This window comes from Ictalurus furcatus, chromosome 28 (genome assembly GCF_023375685.1).
Source record: "Ictalurus furcatus strain D&B chromosome 28, Billie_1.0, whole genome shotgun sequence".
Lineage (NCBI taxonomy): Eukaryota > Metazoa > Chordata > Actinopteri > Siluriformes > Ictaluridae > Ictalurus > Ictalurus furcatus.
Genome location: NC_071282.1, coordinates 16548738 through 16565185, shown reverse-complemented (window position 1 = coordinate 16565185; position 16448 = coordinate 16548738). Strand labels below are relative to the sequence as shown.

General features: G+C 42.6%; 1 protein-coding gene across 1 annotated transcript in view; it reads left to right on the top strand.

Moving 5' to 3' along the window:
- trabd2a (TraB domain containing 2A) overlaps nt 1–16369 on the top strand; it is a 62090-nt gene extending 45721 nt beyond the window's left edge. Inside the window, exons 5-7 of the mRNA XM_053618077.1 lie at nt 7364–7454; nt 11959–12219; nt 15830–16369. Of these exons, the coding sequence (XP_053474052.1) occupies nt 7364–7454; nt 11959–12219; nt 15830–16031 (554 nt within the window). The 3' untranslated portion in view covers nt 16032–16369. The remainder of the gene's footprint in view (nt 1–7363; nt 7455–11958; nt 12220–15829) is intronic.
- Nucleotides 16370–16448: the final 79 nt, after the last annotated feature.

Here is a 16448-nt window from a genome sequence, read left to right as displayed (position 1 = left end):
GTGTGTGTGTGTGTGTGTGTGTGTATATATATATATAAAATAAAAGCTGTGCTTGGATTCCCTTTGGATTGGGAGGGTCTTCTGGTCTGGCAGATATTTCCACCAATACCAGCTGAAAGTGCTGCTGCTACACCGATGGATGTGATGGATGTATTGCTGACCTTTGACCCCAGTCAGCACTACCCCCATCGAAATAACACACAGACGCTCATACCGAGCCGGAGTGGCCACTATTCTGTCATTTACAGTATGTTTACACAGTTCTCCCTCTTCAGATCTTTGACTCCTCACAGAGTCCTCACAAGAAAATTAAGAGTCAGGCTTATATATATATATATATATATATATATATATATATATATATATATATATATATATATATATATATATATATAGTAACGGCTAAAACGTGTCGATATGGTAAGTTTTTCTGCAAGTTGCATTTACAGAAGGAGTCTCCAGTGCCAGCACTTTGTAACAGTTAGAGGTAAAGCTGCAAGTGTAAGTTTTGTATTAAAAATGTATATCATTTCCATGATCCTAATCATTCCAATGCAATCATTGTTAATGTGGCAGCCATTTTCTGGGGACGTGTTAGGAGCTGATATACAAATTAGGCCCGATGGGTTTTTCAGTATTTCAACCAACATGTACTTGATTCAGATTCAAGACTCGAAACTGATGGATTCTTGCTTATTATTCCGCGGTCATCTATACACTTTATCGCCGATGCTTTCTCTTGCTGGCTGTAGTTACACTGTCTACCATCGAGACACACTGAGACGCGGTTGTAATCTCCCCTCTCATCCATTCCTCCTCACATCACTTTCTCTCCTTTGACTCCTGTGGATCTCTCAATCGCTCTCTTATTTTTCCATCTCACTCCGTCTGCATGTTCCAGTCAAACAGACTTGTCAGAATTCCAGGTCTATGCAGGAGCTACATACACAAACAGCCTTCACTAGCCCTCACGCCCCAAAAACGCAGGCGCTACCCATTTATTTATTTAGCACGGCCCCCGGTTCACAAGTCCTAATATAAATATTACAAGACATGGAAAAGAGACTCAATTTAAGACTTGCCACTCATACTAATAATTGGAGCGAAGCCTTGGAGGACACTGGCTGCTTTCTGAGGCTCTGGTGTGTGTGTGAGAGTGAGAGAGAGAGAGAGAGAGAGAGAGAGAAAGAAAAAGCTTGGACGTGCTGAATAGCACTCAGTAAGCAAACAGCCAGAGTCATCTTAAGAAATCAACTTGGTCCACGTGCTGCTAAAAAGCAAAGCAAAGGGACGTTTTGAATAAAAGCTTTTTTATGTCCGTATCTCTAGCATCTTGCTCGCTAGCAAGAACACGACAGACTGAAGAAGAAAAAAAGCTAGAAATGTGACATGGGTGTGTGGGTTCAGTCGATAAGCACTGCTCTTAAATCAATAATTCCTCTCTTGTAGTCCAGACAAGTTTTGTTTATGCTAATCAAAGCCGCGTGATTAGCCTCAATTAGCCGCAAAACGCCGATATACATTTTTAGAAAGTTAGATTAGACGTTTCTTCAATACGGAGAAGTGTGGTCAGTTGTTGAATGCAGTTAAACGGTTGCCTGTGAAAGAAATATAACGTTTCATCCGTTGCTTTCAAACATAATAGCGATGCTCGCGTTACTCGATGGACCGCTAGCAAAGTTCGCTAGCTAATTTCTCTAGCTAATTCTGTGCATGTCACCTGGACATGCTAGCTCTGAAGAGGACAAGACGTCCGTAACGGTGATATAATAGACACGACAGCTCTTGCTGTGTGGCCTCAGGAGCATGTGCAATGATTTAGGAACCTGCATGCACACAGTCTCGCACATCATTAGCTGTGTGAATGTTATACACTCCGTCAGGGCTACAACTACCCCAACACACACACACACACACTGCTACAGCGGTATCGAGCAGGTCGAGAGCAGAGCAGTGCGCCAGGCTGGAGTCACCTTTGTTTCAGACGGCCCGGTCACTCCGCGGCTCCAGACAGCCGAGACGGAGATTAGCTACAGCGCTATCGCTACGACATGTGCACACGTGATTCAGAGTGTCCCTGAAGCTCACACACACGTCGGACTCCGTCACACAACCTCCGATAGAGTGTAAAGGTTGAATATCTGTCGATTGTTGAACGCATTGATTCAAATATGTTTAAATGTAAAAGTCTTTTTTTTTTTTTTTGGTATTTACTTGAGACGCATGAACGACGGGACGCCTAAAAAAATTTCGTTCGCGAAAGCATTTTAGAAATGTAACTTTACCAGTAATATTGTGCAGGTCATGCACTAGAACAAGTTTTAAAATCACTCGGTGGGAAGAGCTTTTTAGTTTTTAAACGGTGGCTCCATTTTCACAAGCATGTGACCATTGGGCGAATTGGCTCCGTCTCGATCACTATTTAAAAAAAAAAAAAAAAACAGAGAACCCTCAGGAGTTATTTGGCAACAACGCTGGGTTTCCGTGTCAGGAAAGGTTCCAATTAGAATCCATTAACAAACAAAGATCTCTTAACTATCCAAAAAACCTCTAAGAAACAATTTTCAGTTTGATTCCTGGTCTACAGAGAAGTTCTCCACTGTAAAGCAGGAGCTCAAAACGTTCCTGCAACCACACGAGAGACTTTTTAAGGTGCCTGATGGGGGGAAAAATAAATAAATAAATAAATAAATAAAAAAGAAGAGTGTACAAATTAAAACTGGTGCTGTTGTCTCCGGTGGAAATTTCACAAAAGGTTCCTTTGTGTACAAACTCATGCTTTAAGACGTTTTCATTAGTTTAATCGCCTTTAAATTTTGTGAGACCTTAAGAGAGACGTTAATGAACCTTTTATATAGGTCTGAACCTTTGAATTTTTATGTGTTGCCCCAGAGAGACAAGACTAAAGAACCCTTTAGGGTGCTAGATGAAAGTATTTTCTCTGAATATACAACCGGTGTACTAAACTTGACCCTGGTTTCAGGAGTATTCCTTAAAAGAAAACCTTTAGAAACCTTCATATCAATATGTTTCAACCTTATATGTGTTTTTCCAGACAGACAAATTAGAGACAAAATAAAATAAGAAACAGATAAAGCAAAAATGAACTGGCAAAATAAACAATTAACAGACCAAATAAAAAAAATAATAAATAAACAGCGAAATAAAAAATAAACAGGCAAAATCAACAAGTAACAGACCAAACATACCATAAGCAGATCAAATAAACATCGAACAAGCAAAACGAAGAATTAACAGGCAAAATAAACAATTAACAGACCAAATAAACAATTAACAGACCAAATAAAAAAAATAAATAAACAGCAAAATAAAAAATAAACAGGCAAAATCAACAAGTAACAGACCGAATATACCATAAGCAGATCAAATAAACATCGAACAAGCAAAACGAAGAATTAACAGGCAAAATAAACAATTAACAGATCAAATAAACAATTAACAGACCAAATAAAAAAAAATAAATAAACAGCGAAATAAAAAATAAACAGGCAAAATCAACAAGTAACAGACCGAATATACCATAAGCAGATCAAATAAACATCGAACAAGCAAAACGAAGAATTAACAGGCAAAATAAACAATTAACAGATCAAATAAACAATTAACAGACCAAATAAACAATAAACCAATGCAATAAAAACAAAAACAAAAAAAAACACATAACGCAGAGTTTGTCAAAGAAAACGAGAGAATAAATAAATAAATAAATAAATAAATAAATAAAATGTAGTATGAGATTAAGTAATAAAGACAAAGTTTAAAAAAATTCAAACTAAATCTTTTTTTTAAAAATTGTATATAAAAAATATTTTTATTAAATAAAGTATTTTCCCGTCTTCATAGACATCTGGAAGCTAGATAGAATGGTTTTCTCTAGGAACGAAAAAAAAAAAAAAAAAAAGTTCCTAAGTTCCTGGAAAGGTTCCTTTGGGCACAAACACATCCATCAAGAAGCTTAATCAGTTCTACAGGAGACATGTTTACAGCCACCTTCACTTTCTACCAGACGTTTTAAACGATCGGAGTGTCTGAGAAGCTTCGGAGACATCGTTCGCTTTGCACTTTTTTCCCCTCGGCTACTTCTAACCTCAGCACAGCAGCCGGTCCTGTCTGTTTTACGGATGATTATTGCCACAGATTTGCTTTAAACCCAGAAAACTCGGTTATCATACCGCTGACCGGTTCCTCGCCAAATCACAGAAACAACTCAATCATGCAGCGTTCTCTTAAACACCTGTTTTCCTGATTGATTTTGGTAATAAACCGTAAGACCGAAACGTGGAAAGTGGCCGTCTCTCAAGAAAAATTCTCTCCCACATTCCTGAGTTGGATGGACACATTTCTCGAGTGTGTGGCAGTGTTGGTTTTGGAGATTGTTCCTGCGCGGGACAGTGCCGTGTTTACCGACAGGCGAGTGTGTGACCCCGAGCTGGAGGAGATGCTGCCCCTTCGTGCCCCCGTCCTGGAGGGCCGATCTCTGTCCCACCGTAAACGGCTCCTGGACATCGACCACCGTGGATAATTTACTTCCAGACCAGATCTAGTAAGCTTGCTTTCACTATACAGGGCTGTACTTGTAGGATCCCTTATTCGAGGCAGGTGTGTTAGATTGGAGGTGAAATTGTTTTCTCCGGTGCAGCAGGTCAGGAATAAAACGGAGGGCTGCAAGAGAACCACTGTTCGAGCACTTTCACACCCATTAGTCGGAATCTAAGCAACGTTTATAGGTTTGGTTTTGATGTCGCAAGTCAGGCTCAGTCAGGCTGAGTTAAGTGCAGTAAGACGTAGTGACTCAAAATGTGCTCTACCGAACGGTTGAGAAGAAGGTTAACGGGTTAAAACTACCTCTGACCGTTTCGAAGCGCTGACACCGGAGACTCCTCCCAGAAAACATCTCCTCGACATATCAGCGATTACGCACGTTTTGCTGAACGTCCCCCCTGAGTAAGTTGTTACTATAGAAACGATAACGTATTAAAACGAGCGTGTTGATATAAACCTTGGACCTGGATCTCATGTCAGAGCTGCTGTTCAAAACCTCCTGACCAATCCGAATCGAGAATCCAACAACCGTGTGGAATAAGAGACTACAGAACGGCTGTATGTTTACAATACACGCTAATGGACCCGTGCTGCGTTCCACACACTTCCCTGTGGTTACACGCTGAATGCGCTTACTCATTTAACAGCCTGTCATTTTTTTCGCTCACTACTTGCCCACCACAGGTTTTGACAGATTGAGAAAATATCTCGTGTCACCCCCTACAGGCAGGGTTTTGATTGGCGGGTGTTCACCCCGTATTCACTGCAGCGCCGCGGACTCGCTTCAGATTAATAGTGGAAAAGCGAACGTTTGATTTCATGACCTCACATCATCCGCTAATGGAATATCGGTTTACTCTGCGACGTTCGAGTGCTGTTTGGCGCCAAATACCTGTCACCAAGACGTCCTTCCAATCCGAACGGCAGAAAGCGTGACGATTATTATTACCCTCATATCCATCGTGCCTCGCTCGGGTTTCTCCGGGTTTGAAAGTTGCCCTTTTATAGCGATGTGGAGCGATGCGGAGCGAGCCGAGCTCGCAGCTGCAGCCCAAATCCTAATGTTAACTGCTATAAAAGACTGGGCCAAACTGTTGCTTTTATAAAAGCAGCTTTCACTAACAACTTTCATCTCTGAATGCTGTTGTTTTTCCTCTGATCTGTCATTGGCAAGCTCCGGGACTGTAGCTGGGAGGTCCAGCAGTCGGTGATCACTAACAGAGAGCGGCTTAAAGGATAAATCTCAGAGCACAAAGCTGGGAGCTTCCCGCTTAAAGCCACGCATTAATCCCCATCAGCTGGGTTCTGCATATGCGTATGTGTATGTGTGTGTAGTTTAAATACTTTCTCATCATTACAACAGGGAACGTCTAGGTCAAACAGTTAATCAAAGGTGTTGATTCATTTCCTATAACAGCAGCTCGGACAGTAGTTCCTCGTTCACAGGGACTTGTATAGCGGACAAAAACAAATCGTAATTAGATTTCCATATCAGCATACCATCACACACATCTATTGTGTATTTGTGTGAGAGAGAGAGAAAGAGAGTAAGAGATACGGGGGCGAGTGAGACGGTCAACTATGACCTGCATCCCCCAGGCTGCCCCAAAGGTAAAGCAAGGCATTGTGGGTTCAGGTTCTCTGCTCCTTCCTTCTGTCACACAAAGGAAACGGGGCCACATTGTCCCGAGCAGCTCAGCCGTACAGCAGAAACGAAAGCCTGGTCTTTCATCAGGCCGTGACGCCTGACCCACAGCGCTCCGCTCGCAGAGGAGCACCTCAGGGTCGACTCCATGCTTTATGTAAAAACCATTTACTCCTAGCCGACTTTAAATCTCTAGAAGGACGTCCTCGTGCCAGATGATGTGTTGTTTGTCCAAACATATCAAACTTTGGATGAAGCCTCGCCTGAAACTGAGATCAAAGTGTTCCTTGGCTGCATATTTATTCATAAAAACACACCAGGAAGTGCTGTTACGGGAAACCAATCAATGCCGGTATGCAGTGTGTTTTATTCCTCTTACACCGCAGCAAGTTTTCATTCATTAACGATCGACAATATGATACTTTTTCATCTGTTTACGGTCATTTCTAGTGGTAAGCCCTCCATGTTGATGATTTTCCCACGTGCAAAAGTGTGACAAAGCGCTGACACTGGAGACTCCTTCCAACCCGGAGTCGAGCTGCTTGTTCGAGAAAATGGATCCACACCAATCAACCGACCGATCAGAATCAAGCGTTGAATGGCGCCGTCTTATAATACTTTTTAATGGCCTGTCAGGCGGATACGCAATATAATATGTCTCAGTAGAACTCGTGTAAATTAGGATTCGCTCTCAGTCCTTGTTTAGTCTCAAAAGTACCAATTGATCCCACGATGCACTGCGCCGGGAGAGCCGTAAGGCATAAACATCAAATCCCATTCTTTCTCTGTAGCCAAACATAGACGAGGCTTACTACATGCTATTGTTGTAGGGGATCTCCAAACCTCAGAGAGGCTGAAGGGCTTGAGGGATTACTTACGCTACGCCATTGTTGCCTGTAAACCGGTGCGTTTTTTCGACCTTTGACAGAGGTGCTCGTGTCAAACACTCGCTTCCTGTAAACTGACAAGCACCGATGTGTGTTTATTCAGGTCAGCTCTTTAGGCCAGGTTGTGAAATATTGCTCCATTGTGTGTCGTCGGTCCCGCGCTGTATCCAGTTACGCATGGGGGAATTATCAGTTTGCCAGGCAGGCCTTCGGGCTGTGTGTTGGACGAGCTGACTGCCTGCTGACTGAGCCAGTGTTTATATTGCAGGTCACTTCCTGGGCAACAACACAGTGATCGATGTTCTGAGAAGCCAAGGCTACGAGGTGGAGCACACGCCAGCTGGCCAGCCCATTAACAGGTAACACACACTGAAACACACACACACACACACACATCCAGTTTGCCATCAGAAAACTTTAACACCACTGTAACCGAACCACCGTGACCAAGACGGTTCTATAGATATCCCTACTTCTGAGAAAACCACGGAGGGACCTCGCGAAAGCATATTTAATTTGACAATTTTTGTGCAATTCCTTGTTTTTAGCTTTTGTTCCCAGCCCACATCCTTGATCCCGCTCTCCGGTGGGAGTATAATGTTTCTTAAACACTCTCAGACCCACGAGCATGCTAATCTGTGCTCTTATATTTCCTAACAGCGTCAACACAATTAGCTCACAAGCTATTGCGGTTTGAAATTCGGTTCTTTGGCTGGAATTCCCTCAGACCCTTGGAAGACCCAAAAACGGAGAGCAGGAAGAGAAGGAAGCGGACATGCTCGGTACAAATTTGCCATCGCTCCATGACCTTCTCCTAAAGCCTGTGAAATGCTTAAAAGCCTGTTCGACCATATTTTACAAGTTACAGCGGTGTAACGTTACACGTGCCACCGCCTCGCTTGCGAGCTAGCTCTGCCCCCGAAGGCTTTGCGTCTTGTTTATTTACTCGAAGGCCCATTTTCGTGGACTGGAAATCCAGTGGAGATTGTTTTTGCGAGCGCTCCGCTTGATGATGCTTGATGCGATTTCACCGAAACAGATGTTCGGCCTGGTCTGTGAATAATTGGAAAATTTCCCCGGTAATAAGCCTCCCTTTTGTTTTTTTTTTCCATGTCCATCCACGTCTCTGTCCGTCATCAAAGACGAGTTCGAGGTTGCTTCATTGGCGGCTTCCTTCCAGAACCAGCCTGAGCCAACAAACCAGGGAGCAAACCAAGCGGGCGATGTTTAATGGCGGCAGCTGACTGTAATCCGCTAATCACCTAATTGAGCCATTTGGAGCTGCGATGGTGGCGATTTGGCTGCAAAAATAAACCGTGTGTCAGAGGGGCAGCATTTTTCGAGTAAGATCAGAGTCAGGGTCGTGGCTCTTTGGCCTCAATCAAGGATCTCTGTAGCCATTATAGTGTGACGTAAACTGTAGGTTCGTTGCTGTTAAAGCGCTAACTTTCCAACCAATCTTGATGGGCTGTACAGTGGAGAAAGTCTAGGCAAGTCAGTGTCAAAATACCCTATAATACCGTCTTCTGTTCACTGCGTAGTAAAAACATGTACGGTTCACTCAGATCATTTATTTATAGGAATCACGCTTTAAGTTTACACTGATTCTTAATAGTCATGTATGAGACGAGTCCCTCGGTTGTCCTCGGTGTGAAAAGATGGATCTCGACGTCATATAGTCGCTGTTGGAAAGGAGTCGGATATGCAGAAGGTGCTGGAAAAGTAAAGAATGTGCCGGACCTGGAGGATTTTTCTGAAGAACAGTGGGCAGTTGAACTGCTCAGGGCCTCATGAAGATCTCTCACAGAACATAAACACAGTCGCTGACCATCCAGGTAACGACACACGGGATTAAATATCGAGCTTGTGTGAACTTTTGAACCGGTTCGTTTGTGTAAATGTCTTGTGGACTGTATGTACACATGTGTGATGTGAAATTGATTATTCAGGACAGGACTAAATAACAAACAAGATCCACCTTTTCTTTTAATTATTAACATTTTGCAGATTCTGCAAGGGGTACGTAAACTTATGAGCACAACCGTATATAGTAGAGCTGTATAAAATAGACATATATTATTGTATTTGAATGAATTTATTTAAAATTGACCCTTAAACCCGGTACCAAGATTAAAGTTCGAGTTAGATGCATCTGTACGATACGTTATGACTTCCCAGTGAGTTGGGGTGGGTGTGTTTTTTTTTTCAGAAGGAAGAAACGGCGACTGAAATGACGTTTTAGTTCAGATTTGCAAACACCAATCATTTGAAACCTTTTGATTATTATTATCTCACGTTGTTTCTGTAAAGTACAAGATTTACAAGGATCAAATAATACGATGTAATATAATAATATCGACTTATATTTCAATGCGGGATGCAAAAAATAATAATGAGATGCCCGATAGAAAAAGGAAAGTATCTTTTCGAGAAATTGGGCTGCGTGTAAGTTGCATACTGGAGAAAAATGTCATAAAAGTGTCGAGTTGTTCATTTCGACCTGAACAGGGCGCAGATCGGCGATCCCACGCTGCCTGAATGAACCACTCCATATAATCAACTGCAGAGGTTCTGCCGGTTCTCCAGCTGTGGGCCAGAATGGAGCCTTTGTGTGCACTTTTAACACTAACTCTAACTGTGCCACAACATTCACAGAACCTGATACGTGTTGCTCAATCGTGCGATCCTTAGAGAACGGAAATAAAAGCCAGTCTGAGAAGCTCGGTATAAATCTGGTAATAATATCACAGCTATTCATTCTAAAATACAACTATTTACGCTACGTAGTGACACGCGAACCCGTCGGATTTTGACCGACTCTGCCGAAGTAGTTCAGAAGAACGGAAAGAAGGAGCGAGGATTGATCGTGCTCCAGTCCAGAACCATGGTGCGACGTGATAAAACGAGTAACAAGACACGACAAATTCTGAAATCAGACCCAAGACAGCGCTTGGTCAGTTTTAGCTTCTTTTTTTTTCAAAGCGTTGGCGTCCTACATCATGCCAGGAGTCATGCTAAGTGGCGTAGCAAGGAATGAACAATGGTGGGGGGGGGGATTAAAATAAGGTGCTAGTAATAGGAGGAAATTTAGATTTGATCTAATAAAACCAGATCTATCTAGCTTTCTTTTTCTCCTCGGATGTCACCAGAGCGTATAGCTAGCTGGCTCGTAGCTTTCATACGGAAAGGATTATAAAAAATTCGTTTACTGATTGCTCGGTCCTGTTTCTCACTGTAGTATCTTGTAGCTAATTAAACAGACCGAGGGAAAGCGTTTAACATCTGGAGCGTTGAAAATGATGACTTCGGTGAGCTTTTTAAGAACGTCCACTGTTAGAGCGCAACTGCTGCTCAAAAATATCAATCGACACGTATATAATCAGCTGTGAAGACGCATTTGGAGCGGTCGTACATTCGTACGATCCCTTCCGTATCCGTAGCGATACCTGTGATCATGCTAATGCTTCCTGGAGTCTGCGTGTCCTTACCCTAACCTGTACTACAAAGCCACCATTATATGCTGCATATATATAGTTTACAACGAGGAACAGATCAGTTTTAATGTGAAGTTCTTACAATCTATAAAAAGTCGTGGAAGCACAGGGGAGCAGCGCTTAAACGTCACGATGTCGGATTTAAAGTCCACCCCCCATTTTTCCCCTTTTATTTATTTATTTCTTTAAACAAACAAACAAACAAACAAAAATCTATAAGGTTATAAGCTCCTGGAATTTATGCACAGAGAATTTAATACTTCAGCTGTTTCTCTTTCCTTTCTGGGTGGCTATCTCTGACTCCGAATCAGATAACTCAATCGCTTCACTCATCTCTCCGTTCTGCTTTCTCCTCTAAATGTCTTACTCCCTTCTCACGCTCCATAAAACACACACACACACACACACACACACACACACACACACACACAAGAAGTGTGGATGGTCATTGGACACCCAAGAAAAACATCTCATCCCTTTATCAAGTCATCATCTGAAATATGTAGGGAGTGGACAGAATGCTGTTCCACCTCGTCTCTTTCTCTTTCTTCTGCTTCCCCTCTTACATAAGCACCCACACATACACACGCCAAGCACACACAGAGGCATTTATATATTTAAAAAAAAAAAAAAAAAAAAATGGATGGGTTGCCAGATTGGAGGAGACACTGGAAGCCTGCGGTCCAGTCTGTTCCGATGTAAAAATTCGGAGAAAGTTTGGCGTCCCGACTTATTTGCACCATTGCCGCTATAATACATGCCTGTAATGTTTCAGACACCATTAGAAGCCACATGCATTTGCGTTTCTTGGAGCCAGATTGAGCTCCGATTAGAAGCAGATGCTGTCTTTTTTTTTATCTCCAGAAAGCAAGGATCCTGCTTCATCAATCCCATCTTCGCTTCCCACCCCAAAAATGCACAAACCTCAGAGAATTAGGGCTTTCATATAGTCCCAAATGGAGAAAATACCATCGAGGTTCTGGCTCACTGTTGATGTGATGCATGTTTCAGATGCTTCCTCTTGAATTATGAAAATGTCTGGTCGGGAAAAAAAAAGGACAATTCTACAAGCTTTCAACGTGGTCATGATTGAACTGTCTAGATCGTTTGTTCAACAGAGTGTCCAAGTAAACTCTTCTTTCACAGAATCCAATTTTCATAAACCGGTTCTCTTTCAACCAACTCCAGCACCAGTGAGACATGTCATGGTGGCTTTCCGTTCAGCAATTATGCGTAGTTTTAGACTTGAAAGGCTTTCCATCGAGGAAAACGCCCATTAACCACACTGCAATCCAGGACTAGACCTAATCTGTGCCTAATCTGTAAAATCAGACCGTTTCTTTCAACTCCTCTTCATTCCTTCCCTCAGTGGCAAGAGATCCGGCCGTCCTACAGACGGAGCAGACGACAACGCGTCGGATGTGGAGTCGCCAGTGGAAGCCTTCCTTCATGAAGACCGAGAATGGCGCCCCATTGAGGAGGAGGAGGATCTTCCACCCCACTTGCTGCTCCCAGACAGCTTGGAGCTTCTCGAGAAGGTGGAGCGCAAGCTAAAGAAGAAACGGCGCAACAGGCTTAAGAAGCAACGACACCGGCAGTTCAATGACCTCTGGGTCCGTATGGAGGAAAGGTGGGTTGAGCAGAACGATCGAACCTTTCATATCGTTGATACCCTTAAGACTGAGGCTAGGACTTTATAGGAATCGAGTTATCATCATGGTTTGTTTGGCATCTCCCAGTCAAGCATGAACACTACCAAATAAGGGGTTGGTCTAGGGTTCGTTACATGGTTAACAATTTCGCTTTCTACCTAGTACCTTTTCTGACAGGGAAGACGTTATGGGTCAACTGAAGAAACTTTTAAGATGATAGAACCCTTCGAGATGGTTAAGACATCCTCTCAATTGGAAGGTTGAAGGTTCAACTCCCATACCACCAAGCTGCCACTGGTGGGCCCTTGAGCAAGGTCCTTTGCCCTCACCTGCTCAGCTTAATCCTCTCTCAGTTGTTGCAAGTTGCTTTGGTTAAAAACCTGAGCCAAATGAGGTCAATGTTAACCCCTTTTTAAGATTGTAGCTAAATGGGGTAGTTCAGTGGTAAAGGACCTGCACCTATGGCCAGAGGACTGTAAGTTCAAGTCGCAGAAGGTTGACCAGCGTAAACCATTAGCTGGGGGTTCACAGGGGAACCAGGGCCACTGTTCTGTACTACCACACTTGATCAAGAAGCTTAACCTGTAGCTGCTCGAGAGGCCCTCAAGGGCTCAAGGGGCCACCCTAGTACTTGATTTCCTTTTGTGTGTGAGAATATGCAGAGAGAAAAATCCCCAGACAAAAAAAAAAAAAAAAAAAACCCCAGCAGTTTCAAGTTTAGCAAGGGTTGAAGGTTATTTTCAGTTAGCAGATTTCTGTCAGTTCTCCAGGTGAAATTCAAGAATTTCTGTTCCTCATTTCACAGGTGACACGATTATAGGACGCTATCCATTTCCATCGCGCAAAGCGTTTCCGGATGCTTCCTCGTATTCCGTGTGAAGCGAGAGTTCCTGGTCTAGCTGTACTCGGTATATAGTGCATACAGTGTCGGTTAGGGGTGTTTAGCTTGAGGAAACGACAAGAGAGGACAGGGTCTGGCAGGAAGCCGTCAGTCTCGGATACGCAGGTGTTACGTTCATCTGAGAGTCCTGGAGGCTCCTCCGCTATCACATCTCACACTTCATGCATGCGTACATACACATGAGACTGCAGTCCCATCATCCCCCTGCAGCACTGCCTCTGCCTGAACTGGCCTCTCAATCTGAGACACAGAAGGATCCTTTCCCATGTGAACGCCCATGGACCAACAGTTGAAACCTGAGGACTTCCTCGGAGAAAATGAAAATGAAGGACGAGGCATCCATCATTCAGCGTTTTCTCAGGGTTAATATGGGAAATCAGTCAATTCAGACAAGTGATCTTACATCAAGAGGTTATTGATAATAAACCACATTAATTGAATAAACCATTGTAAGGGGTTAGGGGACTTAGGGGACTCAGGAGTTAGGGGACTCATTCATCATCAGTACTTAAACTAAATAACTATCGTGCGAGTGTAAATTTGATTTCGATCACTTAAGCCCCTGTTTTATGTGTTTTTTGGGGGGGATTTCTACCAACTCTAAGACACACATCCGTGTAAAAACTCCACCCGATGGTCTATGTATATTTTCAATCGCCTACGCTAGAGCAAAAATATCCCTTTAACAGACTCATTATTAAAATATACTCTGGTGCTCCACAGCAGGTGAAACCCAGACTGTAAAAGCAAACAATATTTTCATAATATATACACAGAATTTATTTTTACCTGCAGCAGAGAAACTCAGCTGGGACCCAAACGTTTTGCTAGCAAGTTGTTGTCCAGGGGTCTTATTATAGAGAAACTAGTGTCTCTCTCTCTCTCTCTCTCTCTCTCTCCTCCCCTCCACACGCATATATGTCCGTCATCGTCCCAGGACTCTAGAGAACCTGTCAAATTAATTTGTCTACAGTTTTAAACTAACGTGTACAAGCTGTCGTGGTTTAGCCAGCTGGACTCATAAAGACAAGGGGAAAAACTAGCTGGACCTCCGAGTCCCATCGGTCTGCAGAAACTGTTGACAGAGTCTGAGGAAGTGGATGTGATTTCACTTTTGGAAAAGAAAAAAAAAAACTGGAGACTAAAGCAATTTATTCGTCGTTTTCTCCTCTGTTTCACAAAGCACAAAGCGGGCTAACCTAGACTCATGCCAAACGTTTACCCAAATCAACAGATTTATTTTTTTTCCCCTCTCCCTCCGTTTGAATGGAAAATCACCATATTTATTGTGACTGCTCGTTTCATAACCTTGCACAACAAGCCTGGCCGTGTCATGATGGATTATTACAAACAATTCGACTGGAAAGTGTCGGTGTTGGATGTTTGTGCGTTTTCATCATCGTTTTTTCAAAATCCACGCCCGTTTGTAGCTTTAAAAACCTGCAACCCCCTTCCCCGACCCCTTGGTTTGCACTGGGCGGATGAATGGCTGCTTTTTTGCTATTGCTTTGATGCATGGCCTGATGCTAACTGTCAGTAAGCATTAGGAGACTCAAATCAAGCTCAAGTAAACCTTCATTCAGAGTAAAGATTTAAAAGAAGAGAACGAAACATGGAAAAGCTAGCTAAGGAAAAGTGAACGAAACGTGACGACATCAAGCACCCAAACGTGTGTCGCAACCAAAGCCGATCAACGCAAAGTAAATATTATTAACTACAAGCAGGACATGGAGGAAAACGACCATATTTGGTGTTTCCTGAATATTGAAGTGTGTGTTTCATGTGGTACCAATATTGGTGGCTAACATTTTCTCATTTACCACAAGGATCCCTCTGACCTCCTTTAAACTTTTGAAGGTTTTAATTAAGGATTAAGCATTGAACACGGGTCCCAAAAAAACTGCAGGTCCGAAAATATATTTGTGGAAAGGCAGGAAAGCTGTAGCGTAACTGGTGCTGGCTTGGAGCTAAGTAAGAGCCAGAAACAATCCTGGCTAGGATTGAGAGGAAAAAAAGTTGGGAATATAAACGAAGAAAATTAGCAGCGTAGTGGCAGATCAGTGGATTTGAAGGCCAAGGGTTCAAATCCCAGGATCACCAATGCCGGGACCTGTCTCAATTGTAATTCGCTTTGGATAACCTTCTTCTCCTTGCATTTGGAAGCGAGAGAGTGTATTTGGAGAACCAGCACAAATGCGGTAGGGTTTCGTCAACCTTCAGAGATGTTGAATTCAAAGAACTGTTTATTTGTTGGGATCAGGAGGGACGAGAGCGCTTAAGGCAGTGTGGAGTGTACTAATTCAGTACATATCAGGTGTTTGTCATTAACAGACCGCAAAAATTAACACACAAATACAACACAAAACAAGCGTTTGGGGGGAAAACACAGTGCAAACAGGACATCATTTCTTCTTCTTGTGTGTTTTTTTTTAAATCTATATACACTGTTTTTAAAAATAACAGTTAAAGTAACAGGATGTTTGACTCGAACGATCAAAAAAAAAATATCTATGACTACTGAATACCTCGTGGGTGCAGTGAGGTTTCTTAAAAAGTTCCAAAATTATGTTTATACGTAACCCACATCCATTTCCCGTTGGGAAAACAAAACAAAACAGGATGTCCAGGATCTGAAACACTTCTACAGACAAAACACGGTCGTAATCTGATTTCTTTTCTATTCACAGCACAACGCAGGAACCGCCGCCGGCAGTCGTCCGCATCATGAACGGCTACATCACGGTCCAGGACGAGTCACGAGATCACGGGAGGTCCGATCACGACAGGACATTCTCAGGCTCCATGCCCATAATGGGAGGGGCTTCCTTCATCACGCTCACATTGTGCCTGCATGTTATCATGCTCCTTGGTTTCCCTTTAAGCCTCTAAAGCGTCTCTCTGACCTCGAAGCTTGACCTCGCGACGTCCTGCGGCGCTTCAGAAAGACTCTACAGGTCATTCCGAGACACTGCTGTACATTCTCTTTTAATGTATTCTTCATTTTCTGAAGGATGACTGACTCACTGCAATCGAGTGAAGGCTGTGTAAATACCGAATGTATCATAGATGTAATTTAGAGACATGAATAAAAAAAAAAAAACGGATGCTTTTTTTTTCCCCTTCATGTTTATATATAAATAAGATTCACTATATTTTTGTGACTAAATGATTTACTAACAAACTTTTTTGTTGTTGTTGTTTAAATCTCAAATATCGAAAAACCCTTATTCACGGGCAAAACAATACTTCACTATTATTTCCATACATAATGTGTTTGATATATATATATATATTTTTTATTATTAC